The sequence below is a fragment of the Myotis lucifugus genome, unplaced genomic scaffold, assembly GCF_000147115.1.
Source record: "Myotis lucifugus unplaced genomic scaffold, Myoluc2.0 scaffold_19, whole genome shotgun sequence".
Lineage (NCBI taxonomy): Eukaryota > Metazoa > Chordata > Mammalia > Chiroptera > Vespertilionidae > Myotis > Myotis lucifugus.
Window position 1 is genome coordinate 2,514,349 of NW_005871067.1, and position 14,852 is coordinate 2,529,200.

General features: G+C 42.1%; 1 protein-coding gene across 2 annotated transcripts in view; it reads left to right on the forward strand.

The window, feature by feature from the left end:
- FRY (FRY microtubule binding protein) overlaps positions 1-14,852 on the forward strand; it is a 572,796-nt gene that overhangs the window by 225,930 nt on the left and 332,014 nt on the right. For both annotated transcript variants that reach the window (XM_023751126.1, XM_006085476.3), the window contains one exon: positions 11,419-11,618. In XM_023751126.1, coding sequence (XP_023606894.1) covers positions 11,499-11,618 — 120 coding nt within the window. In that variant the 5' untranslated portion in view covers positions 11,419-11,498. The remainder of the gene's footprint in view (positions 1-11,418; positions 11,619-14,852) is intronic.

Sequence of the window (14,852 nt, forward strand, 5' to 3'; positions counted from 1 at the left end):
TATCAAGAGGGCAGACTGCCTGGTAGGTGGGACCTCCATGGAGGAACATTATAGGAGTCTTTCAGGAAAATAACCCATTATATTAATCAGTAGAAAGCCTTATTCTCCAAATCACATTCATTTTTATTTTGTCCCTTGAAGTCCCCAAACTAATTTTTGTCAGGGTAAGATCTTTGAGTAATGAGACTTTATTTTCTTCATCATAAATAAAATGTTTTTTTACTTTCTTTTGTTGTGTTTTTTAATGTGTTTTTATTGATTTCAGAGAGGAAGGGAGAGGGAGAGACAGAGAGAAACATCAATGATGAGAAAGAATCATCTATCAGCCACCTCCTGCATGCCCCCTACTGGTGATTGAGCTCACAACGGGGAAATGAATCATGATTTCCTGGTTCATGGTTTGACATTCAACCACTGAGCCACACCAGCCAGGCTGTTTTGTTTTGTTTTGTTTTTAAAGACAGTGATACAGAAAGCTCACCAAATATGTTATCAAATAGACATGAGTTCAGATCCTGGGTCAACCACTCCACAACCTTGGGCAAGTCACTTAAACTCCCTGAGTATACAGGGTCTCATTTGAAAATGGGAAATTATTTGGCCTTCTAGGATTATTTTTGAGGAGTAAAGAAATAAATTATACTAGAGATATCTTGTGGACCCTGAACTTGAAAGAATGCAATTTGAGAACTACAGGATTAAGAGAACTAAATAGTTTAAAAGAAAGTTGTGATGTATTTAATCAATAAAAATGGGAGGGGGAACCAAGATGGTGGCATATGTAAACACCTACTGCCTCCCACAACCACATCAAAATTACAACGAAAATACAAAACAACTATCACCCAGAACTGCAGGAAAGCTGGCTGAGTGGAAGTACTACAACTAGAGAGGTAAAGAACAAAGCACATTGAGATTTGTAAGAGGCGCAGAGGCGCGGAATGGGCTGGTCTGGTACCTGGGTGTGCTGCTTTTTTAATTGGGAGGAAGATCGCCTCTGTGGAGGCTGCCCAGAGAAGCAAGGGGTCCCAGCCCCACACCAGACCCCCAGCCCAGGGTCCCAGAGCTGGGGAAAGAAGTCCCTATTGGTCATGAGACCTACAGACTATAAAAACCAGTGCAGGTTGGGGCTGAGTGACACAGGCTGCTGGAGACCCAGCTCCTCCTTTTAAAAGGCTGGCACCACAAACTGAATTTACAAGCTCTCACTTCCTCTGAGCTCCAGTACCGGGCGAGGCTCTGGGGGACCCAGACACATATGGGGAGAAACTGGACTGTCTGGCATTGGGGCAGGAACTCAGGGTGGCTTTCTTCCTGACGGAGGTTTTCGCAGTGGTCATTGTTCCCATGCTGGGACCTCCTCCATGCAGGGCTGACGGGCAGCCATTTCTGTTTGCTCTGCCCTGGTGATTCCCTGAGACCCCCCCGCCCCACCCAATTTACAAGCCCACCTAAACTGTGCCCAGCGGCTTTTGCATATGAATGATCTGTCCTTTCTCAGGCAAAAACTCTGTTAAACAAGCTGCAGCTGGGTCAGGAAGCTGCAAACCTATCAATAAAAGGCCCCCAGCACCAGCACCAGCCTGCCTTGCTTCACATCTGGGCCTGGTCTGGGCACTTCCAAACCCGATACAAAGAGGAGGAATCTGCAGATATCTCTGTAGATCCTGCTGGGTGGCCCCAGGCAGTGGCTGACTTTGCACCTCCCTGGAGACCCAAGAGCCAGTGAGAGACCATACCAGATTACAACTCTTCACATCCATAAGCGACACACTCAAGGGGCAGACTCAGTGAGCACCAAAGCCCCACTGAAACAAGTCCTACTCCATAAGGGTGTCTCCTGCACAGCAGCTCTCCCACTATAATCACAGCTGGTCCCCACAGCCAATTGTCCTGGAGGTGAATTCCTCCCAGTGACACCAACAGCAATCAAGGCTCAACTACAACAAAACTGTGCACACAGCGCACAAAAGGGAGCACCAAGAGTGTCCACCTCAGGTGATTGGGGAGGCTGAGCCACTGGCCCTATAGGACACCTACCACACAAGGCCACTCTATCAACTCAAGGATTCTTAGCAGCTACCCAATACATAGAAACAAACACAGGGAAGTAGCCAAAATGCAGAGACAAAGAAACATGTCACAAATTTAAAAAATGGAAGAAAGCAAACTACTGGATATAGAGTTCAAAACCATGGTTATAAGCTTACTCAAAAATCTTCCAGAAACCTCTGAGGAACTTAGTGAGACTTTCAAGGATCTTAGTGAGAATGCCAAAAATGGAAAATGACCAATCAGAAATTACGCATATACTAACTGAAATAAAGAATAATATACAGGGATTCAACAGCAGAGAATCCCAAGAATCAAATCAATGATTTGAAATACGAGGAAGCAAATAACACCCAACCAGAAGAGCAAAAAGAAAAAGAATCCAAAAATATGAAGACAGTATAAGGAGCCTCTGGGTCAACTTCAAGTGTACCAACATCTGAATTATGGGGGTGCCAGAAGAAGAGAGAGAGCAAGATACTGAAAACCTATTTGAAGAAATAATGACAGAAAACTTCCCCTACCTCAGTGGTCAGCAAACTCATTAGTCAACAGAGCCAAATATCAACAGTACAACGATTGAAATTTCTTTTGAGAGCCAAATTTTTTAAACTTAAACTATATAGGTAGGTATATTGTTATTAATTTAATTAGGGTACTCCTAAGGCTTAGGAAGAGCCACACTCAAGGGGCCAAAGAGCCACATGTGGCTTGCGAGCCGCAGTTTGCCGACCACGGCCCTACCTGGTGAAAGAAATAGACTTACAAGTCCAAGAAGTACAGAGAACCCCAAACAAGAGGAACCCAAAGAGGACCACACCAAGACACATCATAATTAAAATGCCAAGGGCAAAAGACAAAGAGAGAATCTTAAAAGCAGCAAGAGAAAAACAGTTACAGCTGATTTCTCAACAGAAACTATGCAGGCCAGAAGGGAGTGGCAAGAAATATTCAAAGTGATGAATAGCAAGAACCTACAACCAAGAATGCTCTACCCAGCAAAGTATCATTTAGAATTGAAGGTCAGATAAAGAGCTTCACAGACAAGAAAAAGCTAAAGGAATTCATCACCACAAAACCAGTATTATATGAAATGCTGAAGGGTTTTCTTTAAAAAAAGGAAGAAGAAAAAGGTAAAGATAAAAAATATGAACAACAAAGTGATAACAAATACATATCTATGAACAAGTGAATCTAAAATTCAAATGAATAGAAAACCTGATGAACAGAATAAACTAGTGAATGGAATAGGATCAGGGGCATGGAAATGGAACAGACTGACCATTCTCAGAGGGAAGGGGGTGTGGGGTGCGAGAAGAGATTAGACAAAGATCTTATATTCATTACCTATGGACACAGACAATAGGGTGGCGAGGGCCTGGGGTGGGGTGGGAACCGGGTGGAGGGGAGCTATGGGAGGGAAAAAAAGGGACATCTATAATAATCTCAACAATAAAGATTTTAAAAAATGGGAGGAACACTTCACATTATCAAAATTTTATGGAAATTATTTAAGCAGAACTAGGCATATCGTTGAATATATTTTTCTTCCAAGGCAAAAATTATTTCTGAGCATTTGTAACCATTAGTCTCTTCTTGACCTACTTTGAAATATATCAAATTGTTTCTTTTGTTAAGAAATGATGTTATATTGCTCAAACTAATTGTTTCTTCCTGCTCCAATATTTTTATTTCTTAATAATACTTCTCAGAGGAAAATTATTTTTTTCCTATCATACTTGGAGGTTTCTTTCTTTTCATCCTAATTTACTTTGCATGACTTTCAGAGTTTCTGATCACTTTGAGTCTTTGCAGTAACTTTTAAAATGCCTTTTCTCAAGTACCCTCATATATGCATTAGGGGACAATTTATTATTGTTCTATACACACTGTGACATGTTTTCAGGGTAGCTGTGTCATCCTTGGTTTGTTATGCTTTATGAAATATTCCTGTAAACTAAGACTTACAGGCAAAAAGGTATGGTGAGGGAAAGTGGTCCTAGAGAGGGTCTTGGTTACTAAAGGGGTTTGCCTTTGTAAGCTACAGAGTAAACACGGTGCTGAGAACTGGTAGAAAGAAATAACAACATATATCCAACCATGAGCACGGATATATAATAATTTTATTCCCATGTTTAAAGATAAGGTCACGTTGATCTCTAGAAAGTAATGGACCATCCTTTCTAACAAGAGACCTACTTTGATTGTATTACATATAATCTCAGGGACACTTCCCCCCCCCCAAAAAAAAGGGGGGGGACTTTTATTTCAAATGCTCTGAGTGTGATTTTGGTAATAGGAACATTAGAAAGAAAATTGAGTGTTATGAAAAACATGCCTCTGTGCTCACCTGTTTTTGTAAACTAAAGAAAAGCAAGCAGAGATGTCCTCTTCTCTGAGCCTCGTGTTTGGTGAAGGAGGCAGAGAGCAGTGCACCTGATGGTCACTTTGATTCATGCCCTTTATAGGCTACTTAAAATTCTCATTTGCAACTGGGACTGACACAGATACGAACAAGCCAAAGTGATGGATTGGAAAAGCAGATCCTGTCTGAGCCAGGTGTGCCTGGATTTTCTCAGCTACCCAAAGCACACAGCTTTCATTCCTCTCCAGGACAGTTCCAAACTATTAACATCTGAGCACCTTTGGGAAAATAGAGACAAGCAGGTTTCTCTGTGTAGTTTTCACTTTTTTTTTTAGAATGTTTTGCAATCTAACATTGTGTGTGTGTGTGTGTGTGTGTGTGTAGACACACATGAAATAGATGGTTATATGACCCTGCCTCAGTAACCTGTAAACTCCATGAAGGCAAGAACCATCTGTTCTGTTCACTCCTATCTTCTGGGTGCTTAGGGCAGTGCCTGGAACCCAGGCACTCACTGAATAAATACTGGTTGAAATGAATGAGTGAACAAATGAGTGATGGTATTAATGCAGGGGTCCTCAAACTACGGCCCGCGGGCCACATGCAAATACAAATACTGTATTTGTTCCCGTTTTGTTTTTTTACTTCAAAATAAGATATGTGCAGTGTGCATAGGAATTTGTTCATAGTTTTTTTTTAAACTATAGTCCGGCCCTCCAACGGTCTGAGGGACAGTGAACTGGCCCCCTGTTTAAAAAGTTTGAGGACCCCTGTATTAATGTCTCTGAAAGTCTGACTGAGAAAACCAATTGCTTTATTGCAACATGTATTGCCAGTTGTAGCCTCTGGGGTACTCACATAAGGAAACTCATAGTATTTCCTTTCCTTTCAATGTCATAATAGAAATGTAGCTGGACTGCAAGTTGTGGGTTTTTGTTTTTGTGTCACCATTAGGTTAGTAATTCCTATAAATATTGGTAATTTAGGGAAATCATTCTGAAGACCTTAGCCAGCTAAGTACAACCAGCCTAAAAATTAAAGTGTTTGTCAGTGAAATTGAAAAAAAAAATAGTCCTGTTCAAAAGGTCATCCCTTGCAGTCAGAAATAGATCTAATGAAAATGTAAGAAAAGGACCACAAGAGCCTAAAGCATAAAGCAGACTTCTTACAGATTATGGAACGAACCCTGCAAATAGAGACCCAGTGAAAGAGAGAAACACCTCCCAACACAGAACCAAGTAGAAAAATAATTTGGAATAAAAAGAAAACAACATAAACAAAAACCACTTAAGGCAAAAGAAGGCAATGGAGAAAAGTCAGAACATATTTAATCTAAGATTAAAATATAAAGAGAAAGTGGGGGAATGTCAAGGGGAGGGGGAAGGATACATATATAATAGTCGTTGTAATACTTTAAGCAATAAAACAAAATTTAAAAAAATATATATATAAAGAGAAAGCAAATCTCAAAAAGATTGAGACCTAATGGATATCTGAAAGTGATGCTCTTCTTGACTCCACCCCCTTAGTTTCTCATTTACGAGCAGGAGCACTGGGCTGAGTGATTTTTTAGGGACATTGGGCTGTTGTGTGGAAATAGAAAGATGAGATGAAAAAGAAAAGGAGAGGAATACGGACCATTGGAGGTGAAGCTTGAAGTTTTATCACACACAACAAATTTAAATGAGAAGTTTTTAATCCAACAAATTAAATCATTGCTTCAACATGTATGTAGATGAGGGACACAAGATACCCATGGACAGTCAGGACCCTTTCATCATAAGGGAGCCATATTTCCAGAGGCCCCACATGAAGAGGATGCTGAGCACCTGGAGCAGCTGGGTCACACAGGCAGGCAGAGCCAGAACTGGAACAGGAAGTATGGGCTGACTTGCTTGTCCAGGAGGATAGAAAATAGGCAAAGCACTCCAGTGGCAAGGAGTAGATTTCAACAGTGATTGCCTGCATTTGCTGAGCTGTAAAACAGGGCCTGAGAATGGCTGTTCCTGAATTGGCAGTTTGTCGGTTTCAATAAAAAATGTTTCATTTATTCCTATGTATTTTATATTTTTATGCAATTGTAAATGGATTTTGTTCTTAGTTTCCCTTTCTGATAGTTCATTTTGGTGTATAGAAATGAAATTGATTTCTGGATATTTATTTTGTGTACACCTGTTTGAAACCTGTATAATTTTATTAACCAATGTCACCCCAATCCTATATAATAAAGAAGTAATATGCAAATTAACCCTCATGTTCTCACAAGATGGCTGCCTATGACCAGGTCGGCAAGGGGGTTAGTGAGGGATGACCAAATGACTGAACAGCAGGTTGTGTGGGGTGACGAGGCTGGCAGCGGGGGCAGTTGGGGGCGACAAACCTGTGGGGGGAGGGGCAGTAAGAGGCAACCAGGCCAGCAGGGAGGACAGTTAGTAGTGACCAAGCCGGCAGAGGGGTGCAGTTGGGGACAATTAGGCTGGCAGGGGGCCAGTGAGGGGCAGCTAGGCCAGTGGGGGGGTGGAGAATTGGGGGCAATCATGCCAGCAGGGGGTCAGTTAGGGGTGACCAGGCCGGCAGAGGGGAGGCAGTTGGGGGTCGACCAGGTCGGCAGGGGGGGCAGTAAGGGGTGACCAGGCCATGGGGGGGCAGTTAGGAGCGACCAGGCTGGCAGGGAGGGGGCAGTTGGAGGTGACCTGCCCAGCAGTTGGGGGCAGTTAGGGGTGATCAGGCCGGCATACAGAGGCAGTGAGCAGCAATCAGGCCGGCAGGGGGGCGACCCGGCAGGCAGGCAGGTGAGCGATTAGGAGCCAGTGGTCCAGGATTGTGAGAGGGATGTCCGACTGCCGGTTTAGGCCCGATCCCGATAGGGCCTAAACTGGCAGTCGGACATCCTCTGAGGGGTCCCTGATTGGAGAGGGTGCAGGCTTGGCTGAGGGAACCCACTCCCCACTCTGTGCACAAATTTCATGCACCAGGCCTCTAGTAAATTCAATAAAAAACAATAAATGTCAGTTAGAAATCAGACCTGTGCACAAATAGATTTATTTTTTTATTTACTTTTCAATTACAGTTTACATCAGGGGTGGGCAAACTTTTTGACTCGAGGGCCACAATGGGTTCTTAAACTGGACCGGAGGGCCGGAACAAAAGCATGGATGGAGTGTTTGTGTGAACTAATATAAATTCAAAGTAAACATCATTACATAAAAGGGTACGGTCTTTTTTTTTTTAGTTTTATTCATTTCAAACGGGCCGGATCCGGCCCGAGGGCCGTAGTTTGCCCACGGCTGGTTTACATCAATCTTATTTTATATTGGTTTCAGGTGTGTGCACAAACAGATTTAATTCTTGAGAGCTAAATTCTTAGAGATGTTAGTTTCCCCTTTAGACACCAAAGCCTTTTTTAGTTTTATCCATTTGAAATGGAAATCTTCTGAAAATTTCTATTGCTCTTTTTCCCACCTTCTCAAATACAGGACTGTATATCAGACTTATTTTAACCTTTCCATGGGACTCAGGGTCATGCCATGAATATTAATCATGATCACATGCTGGACTGAGTCATGGATGCCCAAAGCCTGTGAGAATGTCACATTCTGTGGCCCCGTACTCATGGCTTCAGGCAACTGCATTTTTAAGGTCTGGTGGCTTTTTAGAGTTACGCCTTTTTTTCTTCTTCTATTAGTGTTTCTACCCAGAGAGGTTGCATTTTTCCCTTTTAATTTTCTGTTTCCAGACTATAGTGAACTTAGAAACTAGACAGTTGGTCATAAATACTGGTAGACTGAGAGCAAGCAAGTGCTGAGGGAGAGTCTAACGATTTTTTTTCTAATGGCAATATTCTAATGTTTAGAGTAGTATGAACTTTGTGACTCGATTTTCAGCAGCAAGGATCATGTATTTCTTAGTTCTCAGCTATATTGTCACTGGATAACTGAGTTACTGAAGGTGCCGTGTCATATGTTTATTTTGCAAACTATCCTGAAAAAAGGCTAGGATTTATTCATAATTAGTTGTGGTAGGATAAAGAAGGGTTACTAAAACTTAGAAGTCGCCTAGTTAAATGACACTTACCCCATTAACTTTTACTGCATCTCCATCTGCCCATCTGACTGTTTGACACCACAGTGATGGGCACCATCCCCTTGAATCACCTTCAGCTCTGACACAAGGCTTAGCTGAGCTAGGACCATTCCAACTCATGAAGGTTGTGTACACAGACTTTTGTGCTCACAAGATGTCTGCTTTGAAGTACAGGCAGATAACATTTTTTATGACAGCAGTGAGAATTGGTACTTTAGCATTTTAAATGGAATATTTGTCTAAGAGACATTCTGGTTTGTGGATAGCAGTTATCTGCTTCAAAAGGTGGTTTGGCAGGAAGACTGCCAGAGGTCACTCTCAGGAACATCCTCTCACTAGAGTGATAACTATTAAGACCCACAGTCTTACAGTTATGGAGCTGGTCTTGCAATTATGTTGCATCATCCTGATTATTGCTATATTCTAGAAAGGGATAAAATCCTGTAGAAAACAAAAGATAATTAAAAAGTCATCCTCTCAATGGGGATAAAAGGAGGATATCTGTAATACTTTCAACAATAAAGATAAATTTAAAAAATAAGTAAATAAAGTCATCCTCCACTTAAACTTTCTTGGCTTATATTCCAGTCTCCAATCCTGTGGCACAATGTCTTAATACTTTAGGAAGCATCTCATGGAGGTCACGTGTCCCTTTGTAAGTTGGACTTATACTGAGAGAGTAGGAGGTAACATGGGGACATGGTCAGGACTTCATTTGCATTACCTGATTTTGAGTATGCCCCTTTAGATTAAATAGTACATTTTAGGAAGCTGCTTGGAGCACCATTTGAACTAATGACCCTTCATTGAAAATCCTGCACGGTATTCCTTTAGAGACTCTACTACTGAATCTTGTCATAGAGTTTCCTCCCAGTGAATCACTTCAGATGTACAGAAATCAAGTAAGATGTCACTTTAATTAGTTAAGGATATTTATTGGGCATTACCTGAGTGAAGAACTCTATACTAGATCTGGGAGACTGCAGTCTTATTGGGGAACCTTTAAGGGATACATTTAGAAGAATGTATGGTTCAGTTATAGGACCAACCTTAGGCAGAACTGCATTGGATAATCACTTCTCTTGTCACCTGTCTATTGAGTCTTCCTTGGGTAATGTGGGATGTACAGTGCCAAAGGTCATGAGTTAAATGATTAAAACTAGAAATACAAACTTACCAGCAGGGATTAGCCTGGTGGCAATGACACTAGGAGTGATTCTGAAAGGACAGAAGGCTTAGATAAGCAGAGAAGATGGGAAGGAGCATCAGGAGAGGAAGGCATAAGTGAGAACAGTGTGCTCGTGGGCCAGCCAGGGCATCAGCACGACCTGGGCACAGGATGGAGGCAGACTGCTGGTGAGGCTCGAACACAAGGAATGTGTTTGAGGCTTGACAATGATTATTGAGAGCCATTGAAAATGTAGAGTAAAAAGTGTTATGATTAAAACCATTCTGAAAAAAGATCTGTTTAGTATGTAAAATTAATGAACTAAAGACAACAGAGGGACTGCTCTAGTAATCATGCCGTAGGCTTCGAAGGGCCTATGATAGAAGTGCTAAGAATAGAGAGGGAAAGAAGTAATATACAACATATTTTATTTTTATATCTGAAGAGGCCGTATAATTAAAGTTTAGTTATAGTTGAGATTGTAAGGGACCCAGAGAGGACGGGGCATTAGGAAAGAGTAGGAAGGACAAGGGAGTATGTGCAACATGGGGACATGTTTGTAATTTAATAAAATAAATTTTCATGGCTTCCTCAAAATTTGGCTTGGGGTTGAAAGAAGGTAAGAGAAGCCTTGAATTTACTTGTAGTTTTGAGACTGTTTCAAGGAGAACTTTTTTCTTGCTTTATTATCAATGGCATAACATCATTCTCTGATACCCGAACCAGGGTCCAAACTGGAAATCTAATATTGTCTTTACTCTTTTCCTTAATCTCTATACCCAAAATGATACAGGCTACCTTTTAAATGTCTGCTTTATCATTATTCTGTCCTCAGAATTCCTAATGTCTCTATCCAAGCCTACTTATGCTTGCATTTCTTCAACTGAATAGTGATAACATCTTACAGGTACTTATGTGGAAGGGGGTAGTTCATGTTACAATTTAAGAAGAGAGACATAAAATTTCCATTTATGAATAAAAATCTATTTTCTCTAGCTAAAATTTAAAATTTTATTTTCTGTAACTATCAAAGTTAAAATAGTTGTCTGACTATTGCATTCTGAAAGGAGGCCACTCACCAGAAACTATGTTCAAAATCTAATCCAAGTGATGAATCTGCACATATTATGAAGGATGAGGTGGGCATCTCAATTGTACCAAGGGTGTGGAGAGTGAAAAGTTAAACCTACACTTTGATTGCCATTGATAGGGCCCTTCCTGAGCCTGTATCTTTCAAGATCATTCCTTTTGGAGAAAGAGCAAGTTGGGCTACCGTAATTTGATTCTTGGAAACTTCTGAAGTTTTGGGCATTATTTATTTCATTAGTTCTTGTTCCATTAGTTAGAATGAAGTACAGGAGACAGAGAGCTTCTGGCCATTAGGAAAATCAGGACAACAAATCACTTTTTTCCCCCACATATATGTTCTTTATTTACTTCCCTGGAACATCATAAGTGTTGTTGGATTTATCAACTGTATTTTGTACTTGCAATATAGTTTACCTAAAGCAATGTGGTAACCACAGAAGTATTGAAGTATTTTGAGATTATCAAATATGTCATAACATAAGTCTAATGTAATAAAAACAATTACATTCTGACACCATTTCTAAAAAATTAGGCCAGGTTATGATGCTAAGGACAGCATTCCGGATATGATTCTTATCTTTATATCTATGGTTTAGCACAGCCAATCTGAATGTTTACGATGTGATTTCCAGCTTGTAAGAATATCTGTTATATTTTTCAGCTTCTCCTGTCGGCAACGGTTATATCAAGCCTCCAGTTCCACCTGTGTCTGGTACACAAAGGGAAAAAGGGCCACCAACCATGTTACCCATCAATGTGGACCCAGACAGCAAACCAGGGGAATATGTCCTCAAGAGTTTATTTGTCAACTTCACCGCCCAGGCTGAGCGCAAGATTCGCATCATCATGGCAGAACCACTGGTGAGTGTGCCCCGTGATGCCTGTTTCTCCTTAAATTAATCTTTACCTTGAACAGAGGGGACTTTACAGCTCTAAGAAATGATGGATTGCTTTTCCCCTAATTTCCAGAGATTTTTTTAATACCATTAGTAAATTTTGAAAGATTGTAGTTAAGTTTCCTAATTTAATTAAAAATAAATATTGAGGGTTGAAGACTTTAAAACAATCCTCAGGAAATACATTTCAGTAGCACATTTTATTACTAAATTTAAGACTAATCAGCATAATTGAACAATAAGAAGTATTAATCATAGAAAAATTGTGTTCAGTCTCTATGCTGACATACTTTAGTCAATGTCTTTTGTCCTGTTCTTAGAGTAAATGAGGGAGAAAAAACAAAAACCATTGTTGTTCAAGTGTCTTCCTGGACTGTCAGTTTGAGAACACATGGCCTCAGTGATCTAGGGTTTGAAGAGGCTTTTTGGTGTGTCATTCAGAAACACCACTTTGTTTTCTGAAAATTGGAAGATAGGACATTCTTGACTCATTACCTTTAGGTCCCTTAGTAGATGATGCCCTTAGACATCGGCGTCTTTCTTTGCAGCTAACTCTGCCACAAAATAAGTCATGTGTTGTGGCCATGTGTTAATTGCTCTCACAAGTGCTGGTTCTAAAAAGGACGGTCTGCAAGGAAGTCCAACTGGTTTTCTGACCTTGGCCACACACAATGAGAGAAAAGGAGAGAAATTCAGAGTAACGCAGCTCTCTCTGTGAAGCTGAGCTTTGTTCCTCCTGTGGGGATATGAGGCACGCAAAGTCTGAAGTTTGTTTTACAGCATCATAGCTTAAAATAATTAAATGTAACGTTATTGAGCCAAAACACAAGTCTCTAAAAATATGTAACAGTGTAAGGGTTGCGGATCAGAATTCAAGAATATTTAAGTGTGTGGTTACCTAGAAGTTACACACTTTGCATTTTCAAGTTTGTATTAGATCAGTGGAGGTTATTTTTATGAATTCTATCTTCTTATGGAAGATGTTCCTTGGTTTTTCCCTTTAAATCATTTAAATTAAACCTTACTACAGTACCTTTTCCCCATTCACTCATGTTTTTATGTTTCTACTATTCTTGTAACTAATAATAATAGCTAATAATTCTGAAGTAGTTACTATGTGCCAGGCACTGTGTTGAACATACTGTCTCCTTTAATTTTCACAATGGTCTTAGGTAGTATTTCTATTCATGTTTACAGATGGGAAAAGTTAGAACAGAGAGGGTAAAGTAATTGCGCAAGGTCACAAGTATTAATTTGAATTTAAGCTGGGTGACCTCACAGCCAATCTCTGAACCATTCTGCACTTTATTAACAGTCTGCATGGTCATCTTTGTTTAAGGATACCTTAGTTAACTTCTTTAAAAAAAAACATTTTTATTGACTTCAGAGAGGAAAGGAGAGAGATAGAAACAACAGTGATGACAGAGAATCATTGATCAGCTGTTTTCTGCATGCCCCCTACTGGGGAACGAGCCCACAACCTGGGCATGTGCTCTGACCAGGAATTGAAGTGTGACCTCCTGTTGACACTCAACCACTGAGCCACACTGGTTGTGCTTTAACTTCTTAAGACAAATCAATACAGGCTCTTCTATACCAGCCTACCATAAATCATGTATTCAAGTTTCCATTGCCCAAAACAGTGCTGTACTTGGAACCCTCTGAGCTCCTTGAGAGTTGCTGAGGCAGCCCAGACTCCCACCCTCATGGATGGTGGAAGCTGCCTCAGCTCTAGTGGTCACTGGGGAGTTTGAGGAGGATAGAGTGGCAAGGCCTATCACACTCCTTAGCATTAGAAAATGCCAAAATGGCTGGTCAGGGCTCTCTGAAGTTGTGATCATGGGAATTTTCCCGAGGGACTGAGAAATTGTACCAAAGTTAAAAGACATGATTAAAAAGTTAGGTTCTGACACCTTTTGAGTCATCCCTGTTTCCAAAATAATAGCTTAATTACTGTTATTAAAGAATTTATTAAGTCAAATAGTTTGGGTTTAACTTTTCAACTTTACTCAGCTTGGAATTTGTTTGTATTTTTCTTCGTGGAGTAAATATTATGTCTGAAAAACAATGTTTTCCACAGCATTTTTTAAATTAGAAGTTGATGTTTTTGTTCCTTTCTGTGAGACAACTTAAATGTCCCCAAATAAGAAAAATTGAAACATGAAAGTACGCTCTATCCCGCCAATCTTTTATCGGACGAGAGACTCTACTGGATGCTAATGGCCAACTAGATGAACATTATGTTTCTAGCTAAAGAAATATATTCAAATCAATTTTTAGTATCATTGCTTTTTATAAAATAGACTAGAGGCCCAGTGCACAAAAATTTGTGCGCTGGCGGGGGGGGTGGTGTCCCTCAGCCCCACTTGTGCCCTCTCACAGTCTGGGACCCCTCGGGAGATAACGACGTGCTGGCTTAGGCCCGCTCCCGGGTGGCAGAGGGCAGGCCCAATCCCTAGGTGCAGCCCCTGGTCGGGCTCAGAGCAGGGCCGATTGGGGGGTTGGGGCACCGCCCCCTGTCACACTCAAGGCAGGGTCGATGGGGAGGTAGCCGCGCCACCCCCTGTCACGCACAGAGCATGGGCCGATCAGGGGGTTGGGGCTCCGTACCCTGTCACACACAGAGCAAGACCGATCAGGGGGTTGGGGCACCGCCCCCTGTCACCCACAGAGCAGGACCGATCAGGGGGTTGGGGCACTGCCCCCCGTCACCCACAGAGCAGGGCCGATCAGGGGGTTGGGGCACTACCCCCTGTCACACTCAGGGCAGGGCCGATGGGGAGGTTGCGGCTCCACCCCGTCACACACAGAGGAGGGCCCATGGGGGGGTTGGGGCACCACACCCTGTCACACACAGAGCAGGGCTGATCAGGGGGTTGGGGAGCTCCCCCCTATCAGGCACAGAGCAGGGCCGATCAGGGGGTTGGGGCGCCTTCCCCTGTCACAAACAGAGCAGGGCGGATAGGGAGGTTTTGGCCCCACGCCCTGTCACACACAGAGCCGCAGGGGCGATTCCAGGGGGTTTGGGCTCTGCCCCCTATCACGCTGCTCCAGGGGGCCAGGAGGCCTCGGTGGCTCCCGCTGATCCCCAGTGCTGGGAGGGCCTCGCCGGCTCCCTCTGATCCCGGGGGCTGGGAGGCCTCGCGGCTCCTGCTTTGACACAGGGGGCAGTGAGGCCTTCGGGGCTCCCGCTGAACCC